The 10,222-nt window shown below is 44.6% G+C and overlaps 1 protein-coding gene across 1 annotated transcript in view; it reads right to left on the bottom strand.

Moving 5' to 3' along the window:
- Positions 1-10,222, bottom strand: part of vps13a (vacuolar protein sorting 13 homolog A) — a 34,058-nt gene that overhangs the window by 14,539 nt on the left and 9,297 nt on the right. Inside the window, exons 18-42 of the mRNA XM_079338294.1 lie at positions 9,871-9,997; positions 9,327-9,502; positions 9,092-9,248; positions 8,861-8,940; positions 8,459-8,717; positions 8,245-8,361; positions 7,953-8,056; positions 7,173-7,340; positions 6,664-6,971; positions 6,431-6,578; positions 6,165-6,336; positions 5,951-6,075; positions 5,700-5,869; positions 5,316-5,572; positions 4,979-5,163; positions 4,365-4,508; positions 3,955-4,164; positions 3,610-3,753; positions 3,345-3,446; positions 2,706-2,858; positions 2,352-2,607; positions 1,246-1,406; positions 834-937; positions 395-707; positions 101-237 (exon numbers count right to left, since the gene is read on the bottom strand). Coding sequence (XP_079194420.1) covers positions 101-237; positions 395-707; positions 834-937; positions 1,246-1,406; positions 2,352-2,607; positions 2,706-2,858; positions 3,345-3,446; positions 3,610-3,753; positions 3,955-4,164; positions 4,365-4,508; positions 4,979-5,163; positions 5,316-5,572; positions 5,700-5,869; positions 5,951-6,075; positions 6,165-6,336; positions 6,431-6,578; positions 6,664-6,971; positions 7,173-7,340; positions 7,953-8,056; positions 8,245-8,361; positions 8,459-8,717; positions 8,861-8,940; positions 9,092-9,248; positions 9,327-9,502; positions 9,871-9,997 — 4,277 coding nt within the window. The remainder of the gene's footprint in view (positions 1-100; positions 238-394; positions 708-833; positions 938-1,245; positions 1,407-2,351; positions 2,608-2,705; positions 2,859-3,344; positions 3,447-3,609; positions 3,754-3,954; positions 4,165-4,364; positions 4,509-4,978; positions 5,164-5,315; positions 5,573-5,699; positions 5,870-5,950; positions 6,076-6,164; positions 6,337-6,430; positions 6,579-6,663; positions 6,972-7,172; positions 7,341-7,952; positions 8,057-8,244; positions 8,362-8,458; positions 8,718-8,860; positions 8,941-9,091; positions 9,249-9,326; positions 9,503-9,870; positions 9,998-10,222) is intronic.

Raw genomic sequence — 10,222 nt, forward strand, 5'->3', positions numbered from 1 at the left:
CTTTTTAGACTCCATATTTACAGAGACGTGAGGACAACAGGAAAGCGAGCTTCGTGAAGGCGCCTGTGGTGTAACTATGATAATAGAAGAAGAGTCTCACCTGTACTTAGCAGACCAGTCCTGAGCCAGGTAGCCCAGCAGGCAGAGATCCAGACTTGACTGGTTGATGACGGCAGTGTGAAGCTGGGCAGAGTGGCCCGGGTCCAGGGTGGCTTCAGGAGCAGAGACCCCGCTGTCCTGTTGGGCGTCAGACACATTATGAATGCCGTATCCGTTCAGATCGTCAGCCAATCCCTTACTTTTTTTTTTTTTTTTTCAATGTTGAAACACGCAAACCGACTCTAACCTCCTTTTTTTAACCAACAACTGTCGACGGTACGCAGACGCATCTTACCTGCAGTTTGTACGAGATGGGGTAGGGCAGCAGGTTACGGAGCAGGACAGAAGGCCACAGGTGAAGCACAAAGGGCACGTCAAAGTTCTCCCCGGCTCCTCCAGTGTGCTTGAACGTCACAGCGTCTTTTATCGGCACGATGTTGACAATCATAACGCCGCCCTGATCTCCACGGCGACGGCAAGTCTGCTGGAGGCGTGTCTGAGACTGCTGGTTGCCAACGTCTTCGTAACTGAAGCCCTCCGAGACATCAAAGTCTTCGTCTTTGCCGTCGGCGACGTCCTGCGTTATCGGCTGAAGACTCAGCTCAGACCTGAGGGGGGCAGCAGAGAGTCAATGCAGGTGATCACTTTGCGGAGGTTTCGAGGTTTGGTGAGAAAAGAGCTGGTTATTAACAGAGAGTGAATATTTGTCGGCTTGTTGACGTGTTTGGTTTTACCGGTATGAGTCCAGAGGAACGCAGAACTCTTCTGTGGGCAGCGCTGTACCCAGACATGTTGATCCTTCAAACACTTTGAAGGGGATGGAGAAATGGTTGATGATCTGCATGAATAATGAAAAAACAGGAAGATGATTTCTTTTGGTATTTTCCTTGAATCTGTACTCACCACTTAAACTGCTGCTTATTACCATTTTAAAAAGAAGAAAACATTTTAGTTCATCACAACATAACGTGTCTCCACATGTGCAGGAAGTGCAAGCACCTGGATAAATTACATTTATACATATTTAATTAGATAAATCTGGGTTCATTTATGGATAGATCTACAGGGAATCAAAATGGGAGAGTGTAAGTTATGTCCGTTTTATTTACAGATAAACAAGTATGACAAATGAAACGCATGAAGTACCTGGAAAGGAGAGCGGATCTTGATGTACTTGCTGCCCTCTTGTGAGTAAATCTGGCAGACGAGGAAACGAGTGACTCCTGAGTCCTTGTGCATGACGCTGTACATCCCTCTGCCCACCTTGATCAGGGGGATCACGCTGGCTGAAGTGTGGCCCATTGGAGCTGCAGAGCGCGGAGGAAAGAGAAGCAGTTCATATGCAAGTGACCATCAGGTAGTTTGAATGTGATCTGATGACTGTATGAGGAAAAGCCTGGAGAGAAGTTTGATATTTACAACAACAAATGGGTCATTATGAAGTAAAGAAAACAACAAACAAGATGAAAGAAAAGCTGAGAATAATTTAAGATTTGTGTAAAACGTCTCCATAACCTCCTACTGTACAAAAATCAAAGCCAAAACAACCCATCTGTAACAGGTGACAGACTCAGACATCTTGCATTGGTGATGTAATTTGATGAACCAGATTTGCTCGGGAGAGACACAGCCACGGTTTTGATGTCTCGCCCCCTTTTACTAAAAAAATAAAATAAATAAATAAATATTGTGTATTTTTTTGGTAAATTAATAGCAATAAAAGAATCTCTCGGGTTGGTACGTTCCACCGCAGATACGATGCTTATGTGGATTTGAAGCAAACACTCAGAGTAATGGAAAGTTCAACATCTCTCCTGCTAACACACGGTGCTGCAGGAGCCTTATGTCAACACAGCTGACACAGCGGGGGTTTTTTTAAAATAATTTTTTGTAACATCCCATAACTAATAAAAACGAAACTTCAGAGAAGAGCAAAAACATTAACATGATAAGAACTCACTATAATGGCAGGAACCATTTTTGAGGAAAATCTATTCGACATGTATTTTGATTGTTTCGTTCGACCGATGTCCCATCTGTTAACATGGAGGAGGCGGAGCTTACGACCAATACTGCAGCCAGTCAGAAGGGGAAGCTAAAAATGTTTTGGCTTCACTTTTGGGGAGCTGTCATGTCTTCCCTCTTTCTACACAGTTTATGAGTAACACACTAAGTCGGCATGTGTCGACAGCTGTATATAATCCACCTTTACGTGAGCATACAAAATATAATTAGCACATCGGTGATCTTACTGGGCTGTATGTAGTAATCTTTTCCACTCAGAGAGATCATAGCTGAGAACTGGTCAGAGTCTGTCGTTGAATAGTCCATCCCGAGGCTTTCCCCGTCTTGAAGCTGCACAGTGCTGTTGGTGCTCTGCTGGCCGATGGGACTGAACATGTCACTGTGGCGGACGCACACCGGCAGGCCCAGGCGGTTTTTCACAACAAACGGCGCTTCGTCTTTCTGGAAGGAGTCAGCTGTCTGTTTGGCAGCTTCAGCAAACGCCTGAGAAAAGACGAGGACATTAATTATGAAACATGGCTGCACAAAAAACACACAAAAAAAGAGACTTTCTGCTAAAATGATTGCATCCCTCCTCATACCGTGCCGAGGTTACTCAGCATGGCCAGTCCACATTTCGAGAGGGTGATGTTGAGCTGGTCTTTACTGCTGATGACGATGACGGTCTTATAGTCAGGGATGTTGTAGTCCACCTCATCTGACATCCCAGTGGACTTCACTGGCTTCTTCTTCATCTAAGCATGTGAACAATAAATGGTTAAAACCTGAACTCTTGACTGTTCTGTACTTTTAATTTTGGCAAATAAAAAAACCTAAATTAAAGTGCAACAAATAAATAATAGAACCAAGGAAAATACATTTTGCAGAGGCCTCGTTAAGTTGTTTCCACAGCGGTTACATTCTGAATCTATCGCCCTTTCCAGACGTGCACAAAACTCCTTAAAAAACCTCCAGACAGTTTGAGTTTGGACTGAACCTGTGAATGCAAATGTGTCCATGTTTTCCTGCCAACCCTCAATTCAAATGTTCACAAGAATAGCAGTTCTCCATCATGTCTTGTGTTTCATGATTCATCGCTCAGTGAGCTGAGGTGTGAACTCAGCAGGCAACATTCAGAAAAGTCAGAGGGAGGAAATGATATCTACATCATGCAGGAGTTATTTGCACTTAAATGTTTTAGAAACTTTGAGGAGTTCATGTGTCAGAAGAGCTTATAGTACCTTCAACTCCAGCCTCCATGGTCTGAAACCGTCCCTGGTCTCATCCTCTAAAGGCTCCAGCAGCGGTTCCCACACTCCCATGAACTCGTTATAATAATGAACCTCGAGGCAAATATGTCAATATATATTTAATACATGACAGACTATGAAGAATGTGCAGCATCTTTAAATGTTATTTGACCAAATATTTGTTTTTTCTTTTTTTTCCACAGTGTGACGCTGAAGCTTATTAGATTCTATGAGAAAGGTTGTTTATGTGTGTTACCTCCAGGTTGAGCTCGCTGTGTAAATTGATGAGCGTTGACCAGTTTGTGACGTCTCCATGGAAGGAGGACTTGGCCAGGAGCATTGGGACTGTGCGGTGTCCCACTCCAGCCTCCAGAGTCAGACATATCGACTTGATGCTCAACTAGGCGGAGACAGAAAGCCAACGCAAAGACACGCACGCGTTGATGCAACAAACTAGAAAATCTTTCACCAAATTCAGCGTCCACAATGAAATACTCATACAACCCAAAAAAAATGATAAAAGTTGAGCATTAAAAACTAGAAAGAGAAACACGAGTGTCACTTCACTCATTGTAAGGTGAGTCATAAAGGCGTTGAATACCTGTAAAGACTCTCCCTGTGGAATCAGCGGGGCCAGTGATGCCGTGTCCTCATCGCCCTCCTCGTCGAGGAACCACAGTTTGAGATCCTTCCAGCCCCGTTTCTGCCACAAGTCCACAGGAACGGGACTTTCCAGCTCCTCAGGGGTCTCCGCTGTGGGCGTCAGGGCTGATTGGATGGTGATCACCGTGTTGATGATGATCGGTGACACCTGGGCGGGGGTGAGTGGGGCGTAAAGATGTTTCATACCAACTGACTGAATTTTAAACCAAAGCTTTTAAACCACTTCTCAGCACTGACTGTACCGTAAGACTGCTGTGAAAGTGTTCAACCAGACGTCCTGATTTACTTTTATCTGTTTCCTCAATAATAATAATAATAATAATAATAATATTACAATGAAACAGCTACCTTCAGAGTGAGAGCATTGATGGAGACCTCCATGGCCTGAGGAGAGGTCGGGGTCTGTGTATTCTGGAAGAACACCTGACACGGCTGCAGCACCGTCGTCACGTTGTTTTTCCGCTTCTCTCTCAAGAAGGGACACGCCACCACCTGCAATAAAAATCACCATTAAAACAGACCTAACTAAGTGGATTCGTTCTTTAAATATGGAATGCAGCTAAAATATGAAATGTATTAACTGCGGTAACGAGTCATTTCGACTTAATAATCGAAAAATAAAAAAATGTAAAGGCCACATGTGAGACAATCATTCTCCCTAAACAGGAGGAGGACTGCTGAGTCTTGTCCTCAGCGTCACCTCCTCCAACTCCTCCTGAACTACTGAGAAAGAAAACCAAACTGAAAGCTAACTAAGAATAATCCATGAGCTGTACTGTACCACCCTTGATTACCTGTTCAAAATGTGTACAATTGTGATGTAAAAAGAAAATATATAAAAAAAGCTTTTCAAAAAAGATGTTGAAAAAATAAGTTGAGATCTCAAGAAAATGAGCAAATGTGAATGTATGAAACCATGTCCTCTGAGGGCCTCCGTATTTTAACACATATCGTTTCCAAACCTTGAGGTCCTTGATAGCCGCGGTCATCTGCGATCCCTCCGCATCACTTTTCATCACTAGTTCGCACTCCGTGGTCATCACCAAGGCCGGGGCGTCGGCTCGCGTCAGGTCGGCCACAAACACAATCTCCGGGTTTCTCACCACAACGTTCATCTCCGTCTTTGACACCACGGCTGCAGCTGCAGCTGAAAGCAGAAGACAAAAGTCCAACATCAGTTCAGACCATGGAGATAACAAGCTGCAAATGATGTCGTATTAATTCAGCATATATTGCGTTACACCAATCCGGCAGATGGATTTTCTTGGATCGATTGTTATACTGATATTTTTCACTCACTTGACTCTTTCGATGCGACAGAGGTGTTGATGTTCTTTTTATCCCCTCCTCCTGAACTGCTCTTGGGCTGCGGCACTTGAGCAAAACCCTGCTGGGTGGCCTTGAGAAAGATATCTGCCACGGTGAGCAGGAACTCCATGCTGGCACACAGGTAAATATCCTGCACCACCGTGTCCAAGGTGGTGCCATCACGGCCCTGGTGGTAGTTCACCTCCACCATCATGTTTTCTTCTGCACCGGGACGCATAGCTATCATCCTGAAGGGAGATGGAGGACGAACGGAGTTAAGGAGACAAATGAGTGGGAGAAGAGGACGAGGCGGGAGTATAAAGACGGTGTGTCCGGTCTCCCTCTAGGTTGTATGTCTTTGTGTTCTCTCAGTACCTCGGCGTCACCATCTTGATCCTGGCTCTCTTATCATCCAGAAGACACGCAGCCAGTCGAACAGAAGCCTTCATGGAGCTGTCGGAGAACATGTGGACGGAGGTGGAGATGGTGCCCAGAGTGAACTCTGCCAACTTCAGCTGCTCATCGTGTGAATCCAACACCTGTAACTGGAACCAAGAAGTGCAACACTATCTGTTAGACACGCAAGTATTGGCAAATAAGCCTTGTTTTCTGTTTTTATTCATTACCACATTTCCATTGGGGCTGTACAGGACCAGCGTCATCGAGTCAAACTTGAAGTCCAGTTTGAGCGTGCTCTTCAGCTTGGTGCTTTTCTGAGTCTCCACGACAGCCGCCGTCACTACCATGTTACCTGCAGCGTTAGCATCACATGCAGCATCTGCGTTAAGCTGTTTAATGTTTAAAAGTTGATGCACACATAGCATAAGAATGACTCCTTACTGCTGGCTCGTCCTGTGGTTCCAGAGCCCTGAGACTCTTTGTTCGACATGGAGTCAGAGGAGTGGTCCGTGGTGGGCACGGCAGGGAGTGCCGGAACAGCATCGGACTTCTCCGACAGGTTTTCACTCAGAGTCCTCAGGACCACCGTCATGTCATCCTGGCTGAGGATCAGCTGTGAGGAACAAAAAAAGGAAAAATCTTTAAAAAAACAAAAAAACGGACATTTCTTGTAATTCCTTTTCATGTGACTGCATAACAGCACTTACAGTCATTGGTTTAAGATGAGCAGTGATCTCTATGTCAGGTATGCTGTGGTACCAGTTGGATGAAAGATTCCTCTGGATTTCCAGATCCAGGCTGACAGGCTTCAGCACCTGTGTCTCTCCCTGAAAACCTTCATTCACATACGTGGTCCTGAAAGCAGCAAACAGAGTGAAGATGAGTTTTTTTTTAAAGAAAGCAGCATGTTGACTGTAACGGGTAGTTCCTGGTCTCTCACCTGTACATCTTGAGGTCTGTCAGTTTCACAGCCATTCGATCCACAACCGGAGGAATCTTAGTGTTGCTTTTACAAGGCTGCTTGGCAAATTGGTTCTTGACCGACAGCAAACCGAGGTCAGCTACGATGACATTGGAGGAAGTGGAGGACTGCGGCAGGAAGATGACGGGTGCATTAAAGTGGACGTTCAGAGCGATCCGTGTGCTCCGCTCTGCCAGCTCCTTGACGCCCGACGCGGCCTTTTCTGCGGCCTGGACCGTCACCTCGGCCAGGGCATCTTTAGCTTCCTGGAAGTTATTGATGAACGCCTGGGTGGAAGTGAAGAATACAAGAGAGATACTTATGTTAGTTTGTATGGAAATGTGGCAAAACAAATAGAGCCAGTCGTCAGTAAGTGTTGTTTTGGTTGAGTTACTAAAATGACCCGCCATCATCCCTCACAGGTGAACTGAATCTAAAACAGGCTGACTCTTGTATCTTAAAGAGGAACAGGGAAGTGGGATTCTTACCAGTATGGAGGAGACGAACTTGTTGAGGAAGACGACCTGGATGCATCCCACGGTCAGCGTGACAAAAGTGTCGACTTTGGACATGTCCAGATAGGCGTCTCCCTCTGTGGCATCTGTGTAGTTCACCATGCGGAAAGCAAACACTTCCTTGTCTGCAATAGACACGGCCTGCGAAACGAGTGAGAGACAGGACGGCACAAATTTTTTTTTTTTTTTTTTTAAAGAGAATACTTCAAAAACATCTCATCAGACAGCTTTTAGTTTCATTCTGTGAACACACAAAAAAAATCTTTATTCAGTAATGTAAAACTGCAGGCAAGTTTCGGTGACAGACAACAACAGCACGTCCTTGTAACCATAGCAACAGACTCTGGCCAGCCTTTGTTCAAAGAACACACTGTGCACGCTGATCATTACGTACAGATGTAATAAAAATGAACTCATTGTAAAGATCACGTTATGTATCCCTGTGTTTTATTAGGAAGTTATAAGCCGAGTGGAGACGTCTGTGACGTCCCAGCTGCCTTAAACACACCTGTGTGGGTTTCTTGTTATGTGACACTGGAGGATGTTCAAAGCAGGTAAATATCCATGAGGGTTCACATCTGTCCCTGGCAGATCAATAACGTTCAGACTGAACTGAATACCAACTATCATCCTCATGGGTCAAGAATAAATCCTGAACAGTCACATCCTGGATATATAAATATACTTATGGAGGTAGTAACTGGTTATTACAATGCTACAAGTGAGATGCTGCGCTTAGAGTTTGGACTTTACCTTCTTGTAAAAGGCGTCTTTGTCACAGTCAAGGATCACAATGTTTTTCAGGTTGGCCAGAACCTCCATCTCCTTCTTCCTCATCAGAACCTCAGAAACCAGACCTGGATGTTTGAGAAGGTGAGACAGTTTACACACAAGAGGAACACTCAAGAGGTTGAAATGAGTGAAATGAGGGAACGGTTGGCATGAAACAAGAAAAGAAACAACACAAGTGCATCCACAGAAATGTAATAAAGGGAGATTCAAAGTTGATTATATGAAACAGGATGTGTCACAAACACTTTCATACCTTCAATACTGATCTCAGAGATCCTGGCTTTCTCTCCTCGGATGAAAACCTTCAAACAGCGGAGATCAGCTCTGATGTGCAGATTCACCACGTCTGCAAACTTTTTACTTTTTGTACCTTTGGAAAAAAAGATGACAAATATTTAACACAGCCACAGAATAGTGATGGCTTTTAATTGTCAATAAATGTGAAAGGAAACATGGGGATGAATTACTCTTTTTCCTGGTGATAGCTGCTTCCCCCTTCTTCTCGCCCTCCTTCTCTGCCTCGCCCTCGTCCTCCTCGGGGATGGTGGGGAGCTCCTCTGGGCCGCCCTCCTTCTTGGCGGAGGGAGGGAGGAGGTTGGTGAGGAAGTTCATGGTGTTGAGCAGAGCCTCTGTGTGGAGATGTACGTCCAGCGACGAGAAGGTCACCTTAATAAGCTGCTCTGTGTTGTTGTGTTGAGATCTGAACTCAGGTCCGTTCTTATCAGCCTAAAAAAAAGAGAAACTATCTGTAAAGCAGAACCCACTAAACACCTTTTGGAAAAACACATAATAAGGACTCTTGCAATTTTTAGGAACTACTTGAAACAAAAGGAGCCTGTAAGAGGTCGACTGTGATTTATCACACATACTTTTATATACTCCAGGGTAAGAAGGTCGACCTCTGTGTTATCCAGCGTGGTGATCAACTGAACCTGCTTCTCTTCAGAATCTACACACAGGAAGGATAGAAAATATTCTAATCATTTACCTGATTTGTTTTCGTAAAAGCTCATTTGAATAATTCATCGACATTTCATCCGAAAAATCTTTTGCTGAAACTCGCGAACAGGCTGACGTAAAAGCTTAGATTCTCTACTGACCCATGTACTCAGGACACTTGAGGCAGATCTCCCGCAGGTAGGTGTTGGACGTCATGTCGAAGGTGCGTAGTTTCAGTTCAGTGCCAAGACCATCTATGTCCAGGTGGAGCACTGGGACCTCCTGATCCCCAGACAGACGACACAGCTGGACAGAAAACTGGACAAACAAGAAAGATTAGAAGCATCAAGATTAAAAGGATGTCACGGACTGTGTGTTTTTTTTTTTCCTCTTTACCTCACTGATTTCAAAAGTCAAGATGAGGTCAGTCATGTTTTTCTTCACGTCGTCCTTGATCAGACTTTTGCTTTTGTGTAAGTCCGCGTAGCGCAGAGGCATGGGGTTATCTGAGAAGAACGTTTTTTCTCCAATGGGAGAGCTGGGAGCGTCATAGAACAAATCTTCTTCTGAGCCTGAGGAGAATCAAAAGAAACAAAAAAAAAAAAAATGCCGTGAGCTCTCCTCTGTTGTACTACAAGTACAAATACAGAACAGTGCAATGTATTAGGATGACTGTTTCACACATGCACTCCTGAAAAGGTCTAGAAAACTTCAGGATTGATTGCCCTTGAAATATCTCAGAGTTGCCCTGACACACCGAGCAGACGGCAAAGAACGCCTCACGTCATCTTCTGTGCACGCATGAGAGGAAATACCTCTCCATGCCAGCAGGTAACGGTAGCAGACTATTTTCACGCCGCTGTCACTCGTATTCGGTACTGCTGTGATCTGCTCACCCTGGCGTTTGGCTCTAATTGTGAGGATGTGCAGTGTCTCTCACCCAGTGAGGTGATGCTGATGGTCTCACATGACTCGAACATGAGAGACGAGCGCTGGTCAACCAGGTTCAGAGGTCTCCTGGGGGTGAGCTGAGGGGTGAACGACCTTGGCTGAGGAGGGAAAGGACAATAAATCATGAACCAAACCAGCAAAGAAGTTTACTTACATTAAACACTGAACGCATTTTAAAAAATACAGAGAGCACACAAATAATGTGTTTAAGAGTCTGCAGGTTCATGTCATATTTAATAATAATAATAATAATAATAATTTACACTTTATTAATCCCACGAGGGGAAATTCAGTTTTTACACTCTGTCTAACACACACATAGGCCGAGATACACACTCATT

This window comes from Symphodus melops, assembly GCF_947650265.1.
Source record: "Symphodus melops genome assembly, chromosome: 1".
Taxonomy (NCBI): Eukaryota; Metazoa; Chordata; class Actinopteri; order Labriformes; family Labridae; genus Symphodus; species Symphodus melops.